The sequence below is a fragment of the Cydia splendana genome, chromosome 9 (genome assembly GCF_910591565.1).
Source record: "Cydia splendana chromosome 9, ilCydSple1.2, whole genome shotgun sequence".
Classification (NCBI taxonomy): domain Eukaryota; kingdom Metazoa; phylum Arthropoda; class Insecta; order Lepidoptera; family Tortricidae; genus Cydia; species Cydia splendana.
In genome coordinates this window covers 15,928,283-15,951,344 of record NC_085968.1, presented here as the reverse complement: position 1 = coordinate 15,951,344, position 23,062 = coordinate 15,928,283, and the positions used below count along the sequence as shown (strand labels likewise).

The 23,062-nt window shown below is 40.2% G+C and overlaps 1 protein-coding gene across 1 annotated transcript in view; it reads right to left on the bottom strand.

Moving 5' to 3' along the window:
- The window catches only part of LOC134793929 (synapsin), a 165,439-nt gene that overhangs the window by 120,189 nt on the left and 22,188 nt on the right, over nucleotides 1-23,062 (bottom strand). The window contains exons 4-5 of the mRNA XM_063765645.1: nucleotides 15,084-15,209; nucleotides 10,765-10,901 (exon numbers count right to left, since the gene is read on the bottom strand). Coding sequence (XP_063621715.1) covers nucleotides 10,765-10,901; nucleotides 15,084-15,209 — 263 coding nt within the window. The remainder of the gene's footprint in view (nucleotides 1-10,764; nucleotides 10,902-15,083; nucleotides 15,210-23,062) is intronic.

Genomic DNA, 23,062 nt, shown 5'->3' with positions numbered 1-23,062 from the left:
TTTGTGAATACTCGTGGGAAAATTGCCCACCTGAATTCCGTCCGAAAAGTTAAGCCTTTGGTCCCGTGTTAGTTCCAATTGCAGTTTATTCGAGATTCTGGAATTGTTAGTTTTAACGGGTTTGCTTGCTCACATAAATTGCTAGGCGACGAACTTCCTACGGCTTCAACTAACAGTGCGCATAACTGACTGAGCAAATTGATTACATAAGTTTCAATTAACACACTAATTAACCTTCATCATCATCATCATCATCTCAGCCATAAGACGTCCACTGCTGAACATAGGCCTCCCCCTTGGACCTCCATTCGTACCGGTTGGAAGCGACCCGCATCCAGCGTCCTCCGGCGGCCTTAACAAGGTCGTCTGTCCATCTTGTGGGTGGACGTCCTACGCTGCGCTTGCTAGTCCGTGGTCTCCACTCGAACACTTTTCGACCCCATCGGCCATCTTCTCTGCGTGCAATGTGGCCTGCCCATTGCCACTTCAGCTTGCTAATCCGGTGGGCTATGTCGGTGACTTTAGTTCGTCTACGGATCTCCTCATTTCTGATTCAATCACGCAGAGAAACTCCGAGCATAGCCCTCTCCATAGCTCGTTGAGCGACTTTGAGTTTTGAGATGAGGCCGATAGTGAGAGACCACGTTTTGGAGCCGTAAGTCATCACTGGTAACACACATTGATTGACTTTCGTCTTGAGGCACTGAGGTATTATGTCGGACGAAAAGACATTACGTAGTTTCCCGAACGCTGCCCAACCGAGTTGGATTCGGCGGTTGACCTCTTTCTCGAAGTTGGACCTACCTAATTGGACTACTTGTCCTAGGTAGATGTACGAGTCAACAACTTCGAGTACCAAGTTCCCAACAGAGACTGGGATGGGTACAACATTAGCATTTGACATAAGTTTCGTCTTGTCCATGTTCATTTTCAAGCCCACCCGTTGTGAAACTCGGTTGAGGTCATCGAGCATCATGCTGAGTTCCTCCATCCACTTTGCCATAACTACGATATCGTCGGCAAACCGAAGGTGAGTGATGTATTCGCCGTTGATGTTGATGCTAAGTGTGAGTACTGGCCACGGGACTCTCGCCGCCGAAAGAAGTATCAATCCTCGAATGACATCAATTCAAATATATGGGTCAATTTCACCAAACGAGCATTTTTGTCTAATTCCCATGGAATTTTGAAATACCAACATTACACAAAAAAAATATGCTGATAATTTGATAAAAAATATAATAAACTTTAATTTTCTTATTGGGTAAAAATATTCATAAAACTATAAAAGTTATTTCAATTTAAAATTTTGGTCAGGGCACGGGAATTAGTGTGTCCATGGGAATTAGATTTTACTAGCACGGAAATTAGAACATGGCCCAGGAATTGTTTTCTTAACTTATTTTGGTAGTTAAAACTATTATTTATGTATATTTTAATCTACAATAATATACTACAACCATACTGAAGCGGCATCGAACATATTTACCTTCTTTAATTTTAGTTTCGGACGACAAATCTACGAAAGTATGATACACTAAAAACTACGTATTTGACTAATCGTTTCCTTTATTTTAATGGCAACTAATCTCTCTTTCTTAGTAAAATGTACATATTTCAAAACAATACTTTGAGTAGTTGCGTAAACTTGTCCGCCTTACATACAAAACTATTCATTAAAAAGTGTCATTATGTATCTGCATGTAGATAGGTACAAGGTGTATGATCTGGTATATGACCGTATAGGAAATGATACTAAGAAATAAATAGGGGCACAGTGAGAAGAAGTTATTGTGTAAGTTAATCTGAAGAAATCGAATATGTTGCCTTCATAAATTCACCACACAAAAAATTGTTTGACCACATATGAGGTAAGGTGGGGTAAACTATCTTCATGCCAAATATCATCAAGATGATATTGGTTCAGCGGTTTAAGCGTGACAAGATAACAGACAGACAGACATAGATACTTTCGCATTTATAATATAGTAAGAATAGGATATATTTAATTATTCTTGTATTAGAAAAGCTAATTTATAACAACTATGAGGAACTATGAGGGTTTTCTGGGGTGAAAAATCGATCTAACTAGGTGTTATCTCTGGGAAAACGCGCATTTTTAGTTTTTAGGTAGGTATATGTTTTCCGAGCAAAGCTCGGTCTCCCAGATGTTCAAACTTTATACGGCATACGCTGTCAGCTGTCTAATTTACAAAAAAGAACATTGCAAATTTGATTCATTTTGTTTTATGTAACCTTAGGCACAGGTATTATAATATGTAATAATTCCAAAAATAGTTTTATGTTTATATAATATTTTAATTCTATAATATGATCAATGAATAAGGTAAGGTGGGACAAGACTAACAGTACGAGGATTCCATACAAGTGAGACTTACCCCGGTGTCGTCTTACCCTACCTTACCTTACGTATTAAAATTGCCCGGGTTATTCGGGTCCACCCTGTATGTACTATAGTACTTATACTAAAAACCGTTTACAGATTTTTGTGCATTCGTTAAGATTTTCTTAAATGTAAAATACAAAGATATACGTCATATTGTTATTACATATAATATATATTCAATGCCAATATACATATATATATAATAATAATATGACGTAAACATTGCCAATTAACTTACAGTGCCCCCAATAAAAGATTTGTTGACAATATATGTAATACTTTCTAATTCCCGTGCCACTTAATCAGCTGTTTTAGGCAAATATTCCATGGGAATTAGGGCACGGAAATTAGAATTCATAATAAAAAAATTCGCCAAAAATTTAAATCGTGTTTGACCAAACTGTTATGTTATCGCTAACATAAAGATACATAAAGGGCTCCTAAATATGACAATTGTTATTGAAAAGCTATGTGGGAAATAAAATTTATAAGGGGCATCGAAATTAGAAAAAAATTGTCGCCCACCCGGATTCCGAAATAATTACGCGATTTGCTCGAACACGCCGCGGCTTGACGTACATCCGCTTGCTTTGAGAGACAGCCGAATACTGCCAGTACAGGTGAGGCGGGACACGAGGCGGTTCAAATACAGACGTCGGCTGTCAGAGCCCTTTGAGTTTTGCCGACGAAATTGTACTCGCGCGCTCGGACAAAATTTAAACATCGATCACGAGCTATTTACCACAATGAAGTTAATAGTGTATGTGCTCAGTGATAGTAAATATCATCTAGTTTATGTATTTGATACTAAATTAGTGATACTAATATACAATTTTTCGTAAGATTTTTCATTATGCTCAAAAGTAGATTCCGGACAGGGCACGGGAGTAGTAATTTGAGCCTTTATGTATTTTTAAGTGTACTCTAAAAACCAATTAATCAGTGAATTCATATGGAACTCGGTGTGAAAGTGTGACTTCTTTATGTAAAAAAAAAATGGTAAGTATTATCTAATGCTAACCCCCGATTTTCATCACGGACAGAAAAAAATTCGTGTTCAGAAATTGACCCATATCTTTCTGTTATTGCTGTCAATCATTCATTCATTGTATGCGAATAAATAACATTGTGCCTGTGCTCCGTAATTTCCCTATTTCTCCAGCTGCCCTCTCATATTCCCTCACAAATGGTAGCAGAGCGTGGTTCCTGAAACGCCGCGCCTGGAAATAATCGAGATGGCATCGACAAGTTATAGAAATATTGAAACATTGAACAAGTCAAATTATGACACATGGTGCTTACAAGCGCAAGCCGTCCTGATAAAAAACGATTATTGGGACATCGTCAGTGGCGAGAAAGTATTGTTACCAGAAGCGGATGAGACGACGAAGTCAACATTCACCAAGGAAGATTTGAAGGCAAGGGCTGAAATTTTTCTTTTGCTGTCACCTTCCGAACTAAAACAAGTGAAGACCTGCACGTCATCAAAAGCCGTATGGGACAAATTAAAAGCGATTTATCAAAGCACCGGCCCTGCGAGGAAAGCAACCTTGCTAAAACAATTAGTTTTAAAACGGATGACCACAGAAGAAGATATCCGTGATCACTTAAATAATTTCATGGACATCAAAGACAAGCTAGCCGACATGGACATAAAAATACCGTCGGAATTGCTAAGCATACTGTTACTCTACAGTTTGCCAACAACATATGAAAACTTTCGCATCGCAATTGAATCAAGAGACTCCCTGCCCGATCCTGACGACCTGAAGGTAAAAATTCTTGAAGAATATCAGGCCAGGAGTGCTAGTGAACAACCAGAGAGCTCCGAAGCGTACCATTTCAAGAAAAAGAACTCGAAACCGTACTGCAAGAGCTGCAAAAAGAAAGGTCACACTACTGAAGCATGTTGGAACAAGAAGAAGACTTCAAATGAGAAAAAGAACAGTAAACAGACTAGCAACTTCAACGTCTGTCTGAGTACCGTAAATTCAAGCGCCAGAGAAGACATTTGGTGTTTAGATAGCGGCTGTTCTTCCCACATTTGTGGCGACAAATCTAAATTCTCCAACGTAACTTCAGAAAACGGCACGCTCAAGTTAGCATCAAAGAAATGCACAAGTAACTTTGAAGGAAAAGGAAGAGTAACAGTCAAGACAGAAAAGGGTGATGGTTACAACATAGATGACACCTTATTCGTTCCTGACGTATCAGTAAACCTAATGTCCGTTGGAAAGATTACCGACAAAGGATTTAAGGTAATCTTTGACAAAAACAAAGCTCTTATCACGCGGATGAATGGCAAAATATTACTGACAGCTCAGAGAAGAGATGAACTGTACTACCTAAAATTCATGAAAGAAGCAACTGCAAACTACACACCCAAAGGGCATTGTGACATCATGGAGTGGCATTTAAAACTTGGCCACATAAATGAAAAGGACCTTAACAAGATGGCCGCAGATAACCTTATGTACGGATTGAACCTACGTAAAGAAAAATTAGACACCTGCGAGACCTGCATCAAAGGCAAAATGTCAAGATTACCTTTCACAAGACATGATGATCTCTACACGACGCAACCGCTAGAAATCATACACAGCGACGTTTGTGGACCCTTCGAATGTGAGTCACTGACAGGCTCAAGATATTACGTCACATTCATTGATGATTTTACCCGCTACTGCTACGTATACTTCATCAAGAAGAAAAGCGACGTATTCAAATGTTTCCAAACTTACAAAAATTAAGTTGAGACGCTCCATAACAAGAAGATTCGACACCTGCAATCTGACAACGGGACAGAATATCGCAATAAGGAGTTCGACAACTTTCTCGCTTCGCATGGCATTCAAAGAAGATTGACCACTGCTTACACGCCCCAAATGAACGGGATAAGCGAAAGGAAGAATCGTTCTTTGTTAGATAAAGCCAGATGCCTGTTGATAGACGCCAATGCTCCCCAAAAGCTCTGGGCAGAAGCGGTCTCTACGGCAAATTACCTTATAAACCGTAGCCCTTCGAAAGCTTTAAATGGCATCATACCGTTCACGAAATGGATGAACAAGACACCGTCCGGAAACCATCTTCACGTTTTTGGCAGGAAGACCTTCGTATTGAAAAAGAACAGACGAGGTAAACTGACACAAAAAACCAAAGAGGGTGTATTTATAGGATACTCGTTGACCTCAAAAGGCTACAGAATCTATATGCCCGAAGATGACGACGTGGTGATAAGCAGGGATATAAAGGTCATAGAAAAAATGTATTAGAAGATGAAAATACAGACTATGAAGGCCTTGTACGCGAAGAGGAGCGCAACACAAAGAAACCTGAAAAAGGAAACAGAAATAAACATCAGAATAGTCATGACAGACGACAAATAGAGGTAGAAATCACGGAGCACAGGCATGAAGACCCCCTTAAAATTCCAGTGATATCCGCTCAAGAAAACAGGCACAATGCAACAGATTCCATTCAAGAAGACGAGCCAGAAGAAGCAGATAACTTCGATGACGCTCCAGAGGTTGCTGAGATGCCCGAAAATGAAAGGCAGATACCTGAGAACGAGAGGCAAATACCTGAGAATGGGAGGCCCCAAAGAGAAAGGCACCAACCTTCATGGTGGAAGGACTTCATACTAGGTGACAGAGAAGAATGTCACATGCTCACGGAGATAAGCAACCTTTTTGACGAAAATGAAAATGACCAATACTGGCATGATGCAATAAAAGCTGAAATTCGAGCACATGTCAAAAACGGGACTTGGAAGATCGGAAAGAAAACCAAAGATATGAAAGTTGTTGATTACAAAATGGTACTTAGAAATAAAATTGGACCCGATGGCAGCGTTACTAGAAAAGCAAGACTTGTTGCACGGGGCTTCACACAACGACCAGGTATCGACTACAACGAAACATACGCTCCTGTTGCAAAATTAAGTTCGATCAGATCTGTCATTAGCATCGCTATGGAAGAAGGGTTACAGTTGAACCAGATGGACGTAACAACGGCGTACCTAAATGGAGAACTGGAAGAACAAATCGTTATGAAATACCCAGACTACCTAGAAGATTATCTGACAGAAATTATGGTTGAAGAAAGTACAAAAGATGATTTAACTATCTTCAATAAGACGAAGGACATGCTGATAGACATAAAGAATACTCCAAAAGAGAAAGTATGCTGCCTTATTAAAGCACTTTATGGATTCAAGCAGGCAGGGAGGCAGTGGTACAAGAAGCTCGACACAGAATTAAAAGACATTGGATTTAAAGCATCAGAGGCTGACCCATGTGTATACGTACTAGAGAAAAGAGGAGCCAAAGTCATAATAGTCATTTATGTCGACGATCTACTAATTGCCTACTCAAGTCCAAAGATACTTAATGAAGTCAAAAATCTACTAAACTCCAAATTCGATATGAAAGATTTGGGAAGACCGAAGAGGCTTATCGGCATAGACGTGTCATATAAGAAGAACGAAATAAAAATAAACCAAGAAAAGTTTATTGAAGACACGCTTAAGAAATTTAGAATGGAAGACTGTAAACCAGTATCCACGCCATTGGAGCCCGGTCTTAAATTAGAAAAAAGCGAAACGGAGGAGACTCAGCATCTGCAGCTCCCTTACAAAAACCTGATAGGTACACTCATATACATAGCAGTGGCGACACGACCCGATATTATGTTCGCCATAAGCTACTTATCACAATTTAATGATTGCTATAACGAAGAGCATTCTAAATGCGCTAAAAGAGTACTTCGATATTTAAAAGGAACAAAGAGTGCATGTGGGCCTGACATTTAAGAAAACCGGCAACGATTTGCATGGAATGGCCGACGCAGACTGGGGCTCATGTAAGCTCGACCGAAAGTCGTTTTCAGGCTACTGTTACAAGTATGCTGGTACATGCGTAAGCTGGATGTCAAAGAAACAAAAGAGCATTGCCTTGTCAACAGCAGAGAGCGAGTACATTGCATTGACTGAAGCCGCGAAGGAAGCCATCCACTTGAAGAACCTTTACAAGGACCTAGGGGCTAACTACGAGCGCATAGTCATCCTAAATGACAATCAAGCTGCCCTAAAGCTAAGCCAAAATTGAATAGTAACTTCAAAGTCGAAGCACATTGATTTGAAGATGCACTTCATCAGGGACTGCATCCAAGAAGGAGCAATAGAAGTGAAGTATCTGCAAACCGAGGATATGGAAGCAGACCTTCTCACTAAGGCTTTGCCTGGCCCAAGGCTGATGAAACTGAGGATCAGCCTGGGGCTCCACTAACAGCTACGACAGTGCCGTGAAGAGGAATGTGAGTACTGCCCACGGGACTCTCGCCGCCGAAAGAAGTATCAATCCTCGAATGACATCAATTCAAATATATCTTTCTGTTATTGCTGTCAATCATTCATTCATTGTATGCGAATAAATAACATTGTGCCTGTGCTCCGTAATTTCCCTATTTCTCCAGCTGCCCTCTCATATTCCCTCACACTAAGTCCTTGCCATTCCAGGAGCTTGAAGGCGTCTTCCATTACGGCAGTAAACAGTTTCGGAGAGATAACGTCTCCCTGCCTTACGCCTCTTCGCTATGGAATCGCCTTCGTGCTCTGCTCCTGTACTCGGATCGACATGGTGGCGTTACTATACAAACACTTCAACACTTCGATGTACCGATAGTCAATATGGCAACGCTGAAGAGACTCAAGCACCGCCCATGTTTCCACCGAATCGAAGGCTTTCTCATAGTCCACAAACGCTAAGCATAATGGCAAGTTATACTCTTCGGTCTTCTGTATAACTTGCCGCAGCGTATGGATGTGGTCTATGGTACTATGGTACTATAGCCTTTTCGGAAACCGGCTTGTTCGGGAGGCTGGAAGTCATCAAGTCTGTGTTCGAGACGGTTCCTGATGACCCTTGAAAACAGCTTATAGACATGGCTCAGAAGCGTGATGGGTCTGTAGTTCTTCAATAGGCTGTTATCACCTTTTTTGAAAAACAGCACCACCTCGCCTCTATTCCATGTTTCAGGCGTTTTGCCCTCGGACAAGACGGAATTAAAGAGCTTCTGGAGGACTTTAAGTACCGGTGTTCCACCCGCTCTCAGAAGCTCTGAAGCGATTCCGTCTTCGCCCGGCGCCTTGTTGTTCTTAAGCTACTTCAGGGCCATCCTAATCTCGTACAGACTGATGTCCGGGATATCTTCGGTATAATGTCGGGACAGCTTGGCTCTTGGATCTCCTACCAAACTGTCAACGGGCTTTGCGATCGAAGTGTATAACTGACCATAGAACCTCTCGATCTCGCCTAAAACCTCCGCTTTGCTCTACGCTATGCTGCTATCTTCCCATTTCAGCTTTGTCAGCTGGCTTTGCCCAATAGACTTGTCCTTTGCGAACACTTTGGAGCCTTGGTTTCGCTCAATAGTCTCTTTAATACGGTTAGTATTAAAGAGACGCAGATCATATCGCAAGGACTTAGATATACGTCTATTGAGCTGCCTATATGACTTCGCGTCATCGGGAGACTGCAACTGTAGCGAGCGTCGTTCAGCCATGAGGTTTAAGGTTAGCTCGGTCAATTTCTGAGGTCTATCTTTACGGCGGGATCTAAGAAACTTAGACTCTACTGTGTGGACAGTTTCCACTAGCCCGTCGTTGATTTCGTCCACTGAAGCCAAGTTCTCTAGGCAAGCAAAGCGTTTAGAGAGCTCGAGTTGAAAGCTTTCGGGGTTTTGAACATGGAATTAACCTTATATAATATTAATATGTTCCAATGTTAAAATGAAGATCATCATATTTACCTAACTTCCCGATGCAATAACATATCTTTATCCGTAAATATCAATATGTCCGTTAATTGGCTAGTTGGGTGGATGTCATTCGGAAAAACGCAGGGTACTTTTGGATGAGACTAGCCCAAGACCGAGATAAGTGGCGTACACGAAGAGAGGCCTATGCTCAGCAGTGGGCGACTGTAGGCTAGAATGATGATGATGATGATCCGTAAATATAGACTTGCTACAAGTCCTAAATAAACCCAATACTGGATTGTAGTTTCAGCAGAGGTTTCAGAGACCGACTTAGCCCAAGGATCCAACTAATCTAGTATATTAAGGCAGGAAAGGACACGACAATGTGTATCTAAGCTCCCAAATCAGATTTCCTGCTCCCGTTGCCTGCCGTCGCTCCGGACGGAAATAGTTGGAAATCAGTTTCGGGCAAATTGTATAAGAGTGCGAGGACTGTGAAGCACTTTGCATTAATTTTGCCGAGGAGTGGACTTGAATTGTCTTTTAAGAACTGTTTCATCTTTAAAGTCTTACTTTATTTTCAAAATTTTAGACCCAGTAGTTTCGGAGATAAAGGGGGGGGATGGTCAGACATACAGACATCCTATAAGGGTTCCATTTTTACTCTTTGAGGTAAGTACGGAACCCTAAAAAGAGATAAAAAAAAAATCATATTAAAATGTGTAATTACTTCAGTCTACAAACATAATTCCCTTGGCTTTCCCTAATAAACGCTAAAGCAGGAACGTTTTAATGGGCCAGAGACGATTCTTTTGTGCTACTGTATAAATTAAAAGTAACAATTTTTGGAGGATCCATTTTCATGCCTCGAATACGTCAATTTTTGTTTTGTTGAAAAGCGAGCTTTTCCATTTCATTTGCCGTATCATTTTCACGTTGATTGATATTGAGCTTCGTTTTATTATGGAACTGCTTTCGCTTTGAATGCCTTTACTTTGCTTTGAGGTACGTTCCTCTGATTTATAAATTATAACTATTGCATATCTCAGGAAAAAGCAAAATCAGTAGATATCAAAGTTACATGGCCTGGTATACAAAAACGATGTAGGTAAACTTTGCAGTAGGTAAGTAAATTATAATAGGGATAAAAGCTGTAATGTCTTCTTTAATCCTTCCTAGTCGAGTAAACAATAGAATAACCCGCAGTTTTACCTACTAAATACAAACTTTCCCGTTCTAACAGTTTTGAATGTTTTGATCTTAATCATAATAATCAATGCCCACATAAGTATTTGGAAATATTATGTATGGATACTAATAGTTCAACATCAGTATTCAAATACTGCAAACAGAGTTTGGTATCAGTTGTTTAATGTTTATAGGTTGATATGTATGTATATTCATTGACTTAATGAGTCGTTTTCATTACCATGTTCCCTGACACGTTCATTAAAAAGGGCCAGTTGGACCAACCACAATTAGCGGACTGATCAATATCTCTCCTAAACTTACCATAAAATTTTTTTGCGAACGCTTTATAATATGACAGCTGTTTTGGTGTAACCGACCTTAAGTAGGTAAACAAATTTATGATGACTTACACTGTGAAGTCGGCCTCTGGTTCTGCGGCTTCGGCTGGCTGGTGGTGGCCGGGCGGCCGGTGTAGGGGTCCACCTCGCCCTCATCGCACTCGCTCTGCAGGTCCCCCGAGCTGAATCTGCGCAACGCCTCCGCTGAGCTACCGGCCACCGCGTGGGACAGGGAAACCGACACCATGTAGCCACACCCTCTTACGACACAACACCGAATGGACCATGCACTGACGATGGACGCTGCGTTGTTACTTGTTCAAGCCTGATGATGCTTGAGTCATACACAGATTATACTTTGAATTGGAGTTTCTTTTTAATTCATCTAAAGAAAATTGCTCTTTGAAGTGAAGAGTTTCAAAGATATCAGGTCAGGAGGGCAGTTTGCAGAAAATAGTCCAGCTACGAATTATTAGACTATTCTTTTATTATTTGATGGAACAAGAGTATTTTTGTATTATTTCTCAGTCTGTGTATGACCAATTTACTTGCGTGGTTGTTTGAACTAACTACTCGTACATATTCGTGTTGTTATGGAGCGACAGTGAATGTTACGTATCTAACACCGTGATTTCTAATCACCTGTGCGCTATGTTAAATCAGTACGACGTAGGTAATTAGAGATAACAAATAACAACGTTCGTGTGACCAGCGCGGCGTGGGTAAATAAAATTTGAGCTGATGAGTGGTGGCACACATGTGGCAGCGGGTAGGCATGGGGTGGTAGGGCCGTCATTTCGAGCATATAACGAGAACGGGCGAGTTTCAGGTACAGGCGGTCCGGTATAATCTTGATCTCTGATAACGCAAAGTAATTGAGGGCGGTATTCCACCTGTCCAATATTTGATCAAATTTGTATTTGCGTTGCGTCCCACATTTTGCTTAATGAGAAAGTGAGATGCAATGCACATTTGATCAAATATTGGACTCCTGTCCCTGAGGCACATTGTATTAAGGACGACTCATGTTATATCACACAGTTCCCGACATGAGCGTTGGCAAACGGCAACATAATTCTACATTTAATTATATTATTTGTCGATACGTATCGGAACCAAGCCTGAATTTTGAGCGGCAAATAAAATCCGCTTATTGAGAGACATTGCCAAAAATTATGATGCAAAGTATATGAATTGTGAATTTATTATTATTTATGAATTTGTGTATTGTTTATGTATTGAATTTATTATATTAGGTCACAATTTTGACAGGGGACACCCAAATATTCCGAAATATGTTTTTCCGACTTTCATAACCTCGATTTTCATAATCACGATTTTTTATACGTCCGAAATATCGAAATCACGACTTTGAAAACCACGAAAGAAGAAAATCACGACTGCGCTATTTCCGAATACTTAAAATCCGATTGTCATATGAACGAAAGCTTAAAGTTCCGATTTAAAAAAAATCCGATTTTTTTTTTTCCGAATTTGTTTATTCCGAAAAATCATTGACCGATCGGAAATAAAATAATTCGGAATTCAGAAATTCGATCTTTTGTAAACTCGGAATAATGAAATTCGTGATTTTCAAAAGGGAAGTAATTAAATGGTCAGCCGTCTTTAAAATTGATCTGCAAAAAAAATGCATTTAAATCATTTGGACATGCTAGAACTGCTACCTTTACAGAAACCAACTGCTACTAGAAAAGTGGGTTAGGATAGAACTACAACCTTCACAGAAGCCAACTGCTACTAGAAAAGTGGCTTAGGTTAGAACTGCGACCTTTACGGAAACCAACTGCTACTAGAAAAGTGGGTTAAGTTAGGTTAGAACTACGACCTTCACAGAAACCAACTCCTACTAGAAAAATGGGTTAGGTTAGGTTAGAACTGCGACCTTCACAGAAACCAACTGCTACCAGAAAAGTGGGTTAGGTTAGGTTAGAACTGCGTCATTTACAGAAACCAACTGCTACTAGAAAAGTGGGTTAGGTTGGGTTAGAACTGCGACCTTCACAGAAGCCAACTGCTACTAGAAAAGTAGGTTAGGTTAGAACTGCGACCTTTACAGAAACCAACTGCTACTAGCGAAGTGGGTTAGGTTAGGTTAGAACTGCGACCTTCACAGAAACCAACTGCTTCTAGAAAAGTGGCTTAGGTTAGAACTGCGACCTTTACGGAAACCAACTGCTACTAGAAAAGTGGGTTAAGTTAGGTTAGAACTGCGACCTTCACAGAAACCAACTCCTACTAGAAAAATGGGTTAGGTTACGTTAGAACTGCGACCTTCAAGAAACCAACTGCTACCAGAAAAGTGGGTTAGGTTAGGTTAGAACTGCGTCCTTTACAGAAACCAACTGCTACTAGAAAAGTGGGTTAGGTTAGGTTAGAACTGCGACCTTCACAGAAGCCAACTGCTACTAGAAAAGTAGGTTTGGTTAGAACTGCGACCTTTACAGAAAACAACTGCTACTAGCGAAGTGAGTTAGGTTAGGTTAGAACTGCGACCTTCACAGAAACCAACTGCTACTAGAAAAGTGGGTTAGGTTAGAACTGCGATCTTTACAGAAACCAACTTCTACTAGAAAAGTGGGTTAGGTGAGGTTAGAACTGCAACCTTCACAGAAACCAACTGCTACTAGAAAAGTGGGTTAGGTTAGGTTAGAACTGCGACCTTTACAGAAACCAGCTGCTACTAGAAAAGTATGTGTAGGTTAGGTTAGAACTGCGACCCTTCCTCCCCTAGAAACTTACTGCTTACAGAAAAGTAGGTATAGGTTAGGTTAGAACTGCGACCCCTACAGTAAATAACTGTTTTTAAAAAAGTAGGTTTAGGTTACGTTAGAACTGCTACCCCCCGTAGAAACGTAGGTACCTTTATTTACTAACAACAAATTCGGAATATCGTTATTCGGAATTAAAAAAATAGGAATCACGTCAAATCGGAATTCAAAATTTCGGAATTATGACAATTCGGAATTCGTGATATCAAAAATCGTAAATGTTAAATTCGGTGTTTCTCCCTATCGGAATTGTGATAATCGGAATTATGTGGTTCGGAATTTAAAAATCGTCGGTTTTACTATTCGGAAATATAAAACTTCGTGAGTTTCATCGTTCGGTAATTACGACAATCGGAATTTTGATGGGTCGAGCATTTAAAAATCGGAATAATAAAATTCGATATTTTAAAATTCGGCATAAAATATTTCGGAATTATGTAGTGTACCCTTTAGACAATATAATATTTATTTTGCGTAGTCATGACATGGACTGAAAACTCGTCCGCACTCGCGTAGACATCGGGAACACGGCTTGGGAGGGCGGGCTCAAGTGGCGAGGGGTGGAAGCGCGGTGAAGCGGCTTGGCCTTTTTACGCTGTTTTAAACGTCTTTTTTAAACCCGAATGTACCTGATAATACACGTCCTTTCAGTTTTCGAATAGAAACTAGGAATATCGACAAAATATAGTTGTGATGTTGATAAAATATTGTAGTGTAACTTTTTTTTTAATTGATGTAGAAGTCCAGGTACAATCGGTAAGAAATCGTTTAAAACTCGTAATATTACACTAATCGTTACATAAAGTTATAATTATGATCGATAACAATACAGTAGGTACAGTATTAAGACTTTTTGGCGATTTTCAGTTGTTCAATAGGTAACTGTTAAAATGATTTGTGACAATTTCCGCTTCTCCAGCATGCTCGAATTCTAGGAAAAGCCGTATTTTTGTGACTAGTCTAAATTGACCATTTGTAGAGGTAATGTAATGTCACAAAAACCATTTTGTATAATTACTTGCATTTATTAGCTACTTAAACATCGAGATACAACACTTAAGTAGGTTATTGTTTAGCAAAAATAAGAATATATTATTGAATAGCTAAAAACTTTTAAGAAGATGTGCACAACTGTGTTAATAACTGAAAACAGCACATTCTCAATACAGCCGTATAAAGCTCATTCCAATGACAAAATGTAACAAATTTTCCACATTTCGAACTGAACTGTAAAAACAAAAACCATTATTCACCATAATTCATGATAACTATCTAGATAGGTGACCTGATAATTGCCAGTAACGACAAGTTAGTGGTAAGTGGTAACTTTTTTTTAATATTCAAGGTGAGTTGAACATGAAATAAAATGTTTGTAGAAAGTAACAAACATTTATTTATTTATTAAAAAACAAATATACCGAATAGTGAAACGGTAAAAATAGATAGACTAAGTACCCAAGTTGAGCTAAGAACACTTCTTAATAAAGTTTATCACAAATCCATCCAAAAAGCTGAACAGTTTTGAACTGGCGGTCTTCGCTGGCGACCCGCGCGTCAGAACCGCGTCATTCCAAGAGACGCTTAACAAGGTGGTAAGCTTACCTTCTTTTCAGGTAATTGACATTGGTGGTGAAGGAGTTGCGGAAGCTTGAGAAAGACAGGGTTGATGTGGTCGCGGCCTGCGGGCCACAGATCCCCGGACACCCCGCACGCTCTATCTTGCCGTCCCTGTTGCCAAACAAAAATCTATTTTTACAAGCGTATTCTAATTTTAATAATAGATTAAGAATTAGATCAGATCCATATCTAATCCACATCTAATTCTTAACCTGTACGGAATGTACGGATATGATGGTCATTTTTGTGTCTACGTGACAGCGTTTTAAAACGGTGTCCGTCACTATCTATCCCACGGTGTTAAAAAGTGACAGTTATTTTATTACGTGGTAAAGCCATCCATAATACGCCGGCTTTATTAAAATCAGGCACGTACAGTAAACAAATACCTATGAGAGAAGCCAAAGATTACCTAATATACTTATAGCTCACAATAAAATGTTTGGTAAGGGTAACCGTGAGTTACTCGTATTGTAATACGGGACTATTGTGGCTCAAATGTAATCTCTTCTCGTCTTTATTCACGTGGGTTTATTTGTGAAACGTTACGTTAACGTGCAGATTGATACCTACTTATCTTTATTTCGTTTACTGTATCACTTTATATTATGTACATATGAAGTTATGATATGAGAAATAATGTTACCAAGAGGCGACACAGTACACGGAGAAAAAAATCTAGTGTTCTTTACCAGAATCTTGTAAATTTAACTTGATTTTATTGTATTATATGTGACAACTAGACTTTTTTTACACATTAATAGAAAATTCTAGTTCTTTAAAACATTATTTCTAGTTCCTATTACCCACATACCTAGTATCGTCGAAAATAAATTTTGTGTAGTATACAAAACCTATCTGTAGCCATCATTATAGGACAGGGTAGAGTTTATCAGATATTTCATTAGTGTTCACCAGATTTTTTATTAGTTTTAAGTATAATTTTAGCTGACTGAAATAATCAACAATTTCTGTTTACTATATGCAGTATTGGAGAATACCAGATTTATGTTTGTGTTAAATATAATTGTTGTGGCATGAAATAAACAGTATGTTCTGTTTACTATATATATTGTAGAGTTTAACGGGTTTTATATTTGTGTTCAGTAAATCATTATTGCGGACTGAAATTGTAATATACTGTCGAGTGAAACAGAGTTAGGTTAAATATCTTAGGTGAGTCTTCGCTTTAACATGCTTTTGTTGCGACGAAGACTTACCTAAGGTGTTTAACATTATTCTGTTTAACTCGGCAGTAAGTACTCTAAGTACCTACATTGGCTTAGTCCGCAATAATGATGTTTGTGGTATAGGTGTGGTGGCCTGAAACATAAACAGAAAAATCTCAATCCTAAATAATTACTATGAGTAAAGTAAAAACAAACTTTTCTTTTCAATTCGTTTTAATTTTAGTAGTACATAACATAAATTATCGGCCGCAATTTTAGTGAGCGTATGGCAAATATAACACAGAGATAATTTTGGTAGCAAACACAACACACAAATAGAACACTCCAATATAACCTTATCACTATTAGCAACATATGTATAAATTTTCAATTAAACCGCTATCCGCTTCGTCCGCCTTTGTTCACTACACACAGACATTTTTATTTGTTAAAACCGGTGATCTAAACAGGAATGCAACCTGATTCATTTATTATTGGCGACACTTGAAATGAACTCTGTCCGGACTTCGGTGAAAATGACAGAATGTTCTGGGCGCTGCGGGCGGCGGCGCAGGGGTGCGGGGGGCCGCAGTTAGCTCATATCGTGGACTGAACAGTTTTTCGTTACAGGCAAATAATATTTTGTTTAGTGTGCAATAATATTGTAATGCCAACAATTTTTATTGTTGCTGGAACCACTCTTTATTGTTATCATTAAAAAGAGTATGTTAGACAAGAGAGAACGTATCTAGTTATGTGTAAAAATATTCATAGTAATCAAGAAATTTCGAGTAAGTAATAAGTATTAAAAATCCGCTAACAGGTACGAGAAAATCTAGTACCTATAAATGAATTACATAAGGTGGACCCTAAACAAAGATTTTGTAATACACACTTTTATTATTGGTGTGTTAAACTAGATGATGGTGAACCGAATTAATAAATATTGTAAACTTCGCAATTATTGTAAAGTGTTGTATGCTAAATGCATATTTTACTCTGTTACTATTAGATTGTTACCAAAACGATATCAGAGTTTTAGTGTACTAGAATATTTTAACTAGAATATTCTAATATTGTCCAAAATACGAGTCTATTAAACATGGCTGAAATCTGTTTTCCTACACTAGAATCATAACTACTATACAATCTGGTAATATTGTAAAATATTTTTTTCTCCGTGTAGGCCCTTGACAACTATGAAATACTTATCAATTATTGTTTTTACCTTTTGACTGCCAGGTGTCATAATTATAGAAAAATCACTCACTCCGTCACTAATTTTATCAAGGAAATTGGCAGTGACAGCCTGACAGCGCCCGTGTCAACGTCGCAGCAGTAATGTCGCCACTAGCAGCTGCAGTTACTATCGGAATGTTTCCTTAACACTTTTAATGGCAACGACAAGATCTGTATTAATACTTACCTACTCGCTCTAGTCGCATCTTTCATAATATTTTAAGCCAGTTTCTAAACCGGTATTTAACGATTTTCAGTAAAAAAATTGGTTTAAAGATCCTAACAAGAACAATTCACACGGCACCCAAGGCCTTAAAAAGGCAACTAACCCCAGGTTTATTATTGGCGCAAAATGTGCTTTGATGTTCGTATAAGAATGAAAAGCAGCGAGGGCGGCCTCTGCGTAGTGACGCGTACCGACGTTGACATTTTCGGGAATTTAGGGCATGTTACCTCCCGGTAACTAGTGTTACCGAAAATATTGCCTGTAAAGAAATAAAGCGACTTTGTCTTGTCTTTTAGACATTAATAGAACATAAAAGAAACGGCTAAAATACTATTTTCATATCACACTATCTTAAGATATCGAGCGGATATAGCTGTAACTTAATAGTGTGGTTTTGTGACTCTGTCTATGAAACCGATGGTCTCGGGCTGAAATCCTGGTAAGGGCATTTATTTGTGTGATGCTGATGAACACTGAGTCATGTGTGTTTTCTATGTAGGTATTTATAAATATTTTTAAATTTATCATATATATATGTCGGACCCTGACACCAGAAAGACGTATTGCAGCGTTATTGTTCATTATTTTAGACGCCTGTATAAAATCGATTAGCAATGTTGAGCTACGTATTATTTGGTTGTAACAAAATAAATAAAGTTGTGTAGAGAGTAACTCCGTCTATTGGCGCATTGTTGAAATAAAGTTGCGTAGAGAGTAACGCCATCTATTGGCGTGTTGTTGAACTGAGATGACAGGTAGAAGGCTGTGGAACGTCGAGAAAGTTTCTCTCGAGTGAGCGTAGGCACGAGTTGGCGTTTTTGTCGGTATGTTGGTAGACTGGTCGAGCAGGTTTGCCAACTTGACTGAGGCGGGAGCGGAGAGGCTCCGCCGCTGGTAGTTCTTCTTGATCGGACCGCGCTAGAGATCGGACGTACTCCTTAGCCAACCTCGTGCCTAACTCGCTACGTTCCTGAAGGTTTATACCTGAAGGATTATTCTGATAGCTTATAGAATCCCGCGTTCTTTAACCATTTAGCTAAGTGTTTTATTTCAAGTGTTATTTTGATTTCTTATGTTTCATTAGAAGCTTACTTTTGTGAAATAAAGAAATGATGTGTTATGTGTTGTTTTAACTTGTTTTGAAAAGATTTGTCCCTTGAGTTTGTTGCCGGTCCCATATAGGGCTAAATCTTCTCAGGTCAGATATGTAGGGTTGAAGCCGGCCTAGTTTGACTTGAATAAAGATTTAAACGGTTTCTTTTTACTTTCATATCGCTCCCTTGAGTTAAAAATAGCAATTAGTTCTTTTAAACATTTAGTACTGAAGTATAGTAGGCACTAGTATGGTTAACGAGTCCTAATGTTTATTTCATGCACTGGTAGCAATGGTAGCATACTGGTTTAGCTGTGAAGTAATACATTATCGTACTACCCCCACGCGCCCACCGCCTTTAGGACCATCGGTATTCGACATTATATATATGTCGCAGTCGGATCGTATAATCCGCCGTATTACATTACGGCTAGCCGTTTTCAAAAACAGGGGCGTTTTGAAATGCGGCGGTTTAACGATTAGCCGGATTGAATGCGGCTGAATGAGAATCCGCCGGAATGTATTCGGCGCCATACGTTCTTCAACACGGCTAGCCGTAATGTAATACAGCGAGTCATTAGCCGCCGCTTTGACAGTTTTTAGTTCCCATTTTTAACACCCGTGGCGCTGCCTGACAAACGCTGGGGTGTCCATCAAATCTGGAGTTCGTCGGACTGTTTCTTTTCAAAAAATATTTCTTTCGCAACTTAACTAGACGGAGCCCCGCAAGCGGGGCTCCTATTTCTGAGCGGTTTGCCCTTCGGGCATCTGAAGCTACCTAACGAACCTAACCTACCTATTGATTTAGTGAGACGTCCGTGAAAACATTACACTTTGGGGAAAAAAGCGTAGGTAGGTAAGTAGGTTAGGTTCGTTAGGTAGCTTCAGATGCCCGAAGGGCAAACCGCCCAGAAATAGGAGCCCCGCTTGCGGGGCTCCGTCTATTTAAGTTGTGAAGGAAATGTTTTGGAAAAGAAACACATGTAGTGCGGTGGGACCGTGGTAAAAATAAATTAAATTGCAAACATTGTCAAACTCCGGTTACGTAGGCGACCGAAAGAACTGGTCACTCTACAATCTAAAATAGTAGTACGATGCGGCTAAACGTTGGCCGCCTTATTGAAGAACGTATCACAATGACAATCCGGCTAATCGTCGAACCGCCGCATTTCAAAACGCCCCTGTTTTTGATAACGGCTAGCCGTAATGTAATACGGCGGATTATACGATCTGACTACGACATATATATATCGTTGTCTAAGTACCCACAACACAAGCCTTATTGAGATTACTATGGGACTTAGTCAATTTGTGTAATAATGTCCTACATTCTACAATATATTTATTTGCATATTTATGTATGTATACACATGTAAATGGTTTATACAAGAATGCCCTCTTGGGCTCCCCTACCACTAAATATATTAGTATATCAAAGTGTAAACAAGTATCCCACCAAAAACATTCTGTAAAAAACTAGCCAAGTCTCGATGGAGCTGCTTGTTTATCTCTAAAAAGTAATGAAATCTAGACAAAGTCGTGCCAAGTCTAAGGTTCCTTACTGCGATTTCTTTATTATTATAGTTAATGTTGTGTGACTTGGCCGTTGAAGGGTACACAAGGGTACAAAACCAGGTGCTCCATGACACCATTGCACCAATCTGTCGCCAGAACCGCTACCCATTGACGATAGAAAATTGCCACTTGGAAAACGTTGATTCAATAACCAGTCAATTGTAGGCTTGATAAAGCTGCGTATTTCAATAATACTTATGTATAGGCGAGCCTGAAACAAACACTTCTTTTTGAAGCGTCAAATCGACCATCGATCTAACATAAAATATACGTACAGACGGACTTCTATCAATGATAGAAGTCCGTCTGTACTGGAAATATTTTTTTATACTGTATGTTTGGTGTCATGGAGCACCTGGTTTTGTACCCTTGTGTACCCTTCAACGGCCAAGTCACACAACATTAACTATAATAATAAAGAAATCGCAGTAAGGAACCTTAGACTTGGCACGACTTTGTCTAGATTTCATTACTTTTTAGAGATAAACAAGCAGCTCCATCGAGACTTGGCTAGTTTTTTACAGAATGTTTTTGGTGGGATTTCACTTCTTTTTGTAGAAACGTGGGCATATTGATTTATTTTATTAGATTTTCTTATTTGACACATTTTTATTTTTAGGAGTAGTTTTTTTATTACCATATCTCTAAAGGCTCCGTCACACATGAGCGTTTTCAAAGCGCGGCGTGAGCGGGGCACGATGCGAGCGCGTGGCGCTCGCGATCTGCGCTTGGACGCAGCGGCCCGCCGGCGCGCTGCGCGCGCGACCCGCTTTGATCACGCCCGCGCAGTCACACACAACACAGCGCGTGTTGCGAGCGGTCACCAGCAACACTGTCATCCCCAAAACGATAACGACTGACCTCCCCACGCGGTGGGGAGCGACCCACCACAGCCGTCGCAGCCGAAAGGCGGGCACGGCCTCTCATACCTCCCTAAATGGGAGGTATCGAATGATGTACAGCGAGCGGTCACTCGATTACTGAACGTTGGACGTTGGAAAGCATGATCATGGACGTTGAATAGTTTCACGAGCGTTTTGTAGCCTGCAGCAGTATATTGCGACAATACTGCCGACTGCATTACTGCAGCAAATGTCAAATACGATGATGCTGACCGAATTTTTGATATTTACCTCAGTAATTCAGTCGGCAGTAGTGCATGCTGCAATCCTGCTGCAGTATAGCTGCCGACTGCATTACTGCCAAAAATGTCAAAGTTGATGTATTTTTAACCGCCTTAAAATAAAGGTTCTCAGTTTGACCCGTATGTATGTTTGTTCGCGATTATCTCGCGTTTGGCTGAACCGATTTTGATGCGGTTTTCAGAAAAGTGTTTGTTACATTCTGGTAAAGGTTTTAGTATACATAGATCTGAGCTGATGCTGAACCCTGGTTGTACCTAGTGGAACTCAGGTTTGGTGCAACATAAGCACACGCTATTTTGGTCATCCGTCACATCTTGATGAGCACTTGGGAGAGCAGTACCTTAGACAGAGCTGATGCTGAACCCTGGCTGTACCTAGTGGAACTCAGGTTTGGTACAACATAAGCCCACGCTATTTTGGTCATCCGTCACATCTTGATGAGCACTTGGGAGAGCAGTACCTTAGACAGAGCTGATGCTGAACCCTGGCTGTACCTAGTGGAACTCAGGTTTGGTACAACATAAGCCCACGCTATTTTGGTCATCCGTCACATCTCGATGAGCACTTGGGAGAGCAGTACCCAAGATAGAGCTGATGCTGAACCCTGGCTGTACCTAGTGGAACTCAGGTTTGGTGCAACATAGGCACATAGGATGACCAAACCTAAGTTCCACTAGGTACAGCCAGGGTTCAGCATCAGCTCTATTTCAGGTACTGCTCTCCCAAGTGCTCATCAAGATGTGATGGATGACCAAACTAGCGTTGGCCTATGTTACACCAAACCTAAGTTCCAGTAGGTACAGCCAGGGTTCAGCATTAGCTCTATCTTGGATACTGCTCTCCCAAGTGCTCATCAAGATGTGACGGATGACCAAAATCGCGTTGGCCTATGTTGCACCAAACCTGAGTTCCACTAGGTACAGCTAGCGTTCAGCATCAGCTCTATTTCAGGTACTGCTCTCCCAAGTGCTCATCAAGATGTGACGGATGACCAAAATAGCGTGGGCCTATGTTGCACCAAACCTGAGTTCCAGTAGGTACAGCCAGGGTTCAGCATCAGCTCTATCTTGGGTACTGCGTTCCCAAGTGCTCATCAAGATGTAACGGATGACCAAAATAGCGTTGCCCTATGTTGCACCAAACCTGAGTTCCACTAGGTACAGCCAGGGTTCAGCATCAGCTCTATCTTGGGTACTGCTCTCCCAAGTGCTCATCAAGATGTGACGGCTGACCAAAATAGCGTGGGCGTATGTTGCACCAAACCTGAGTTCCACTAGGTACAGCCAGGGTTCAGCATCAGCTCCATCTTAGGTACTACTCTCCCAAAGGCTCATTAAGGCGTGTCGGATGACCAAAACAGTGTGTGCATATGTTGCACCAAGCCTGAGTTCCACTAGGTACAGCCAGAGTTCAGCATCAGCTCCATCTTGGGTACTACTTTCCCAAGTGCTCATCAAGATGTGACGGATGACCAAAATAGCGTGGGCTTATGTTGTACCAAACCTGAGTTCCACTAG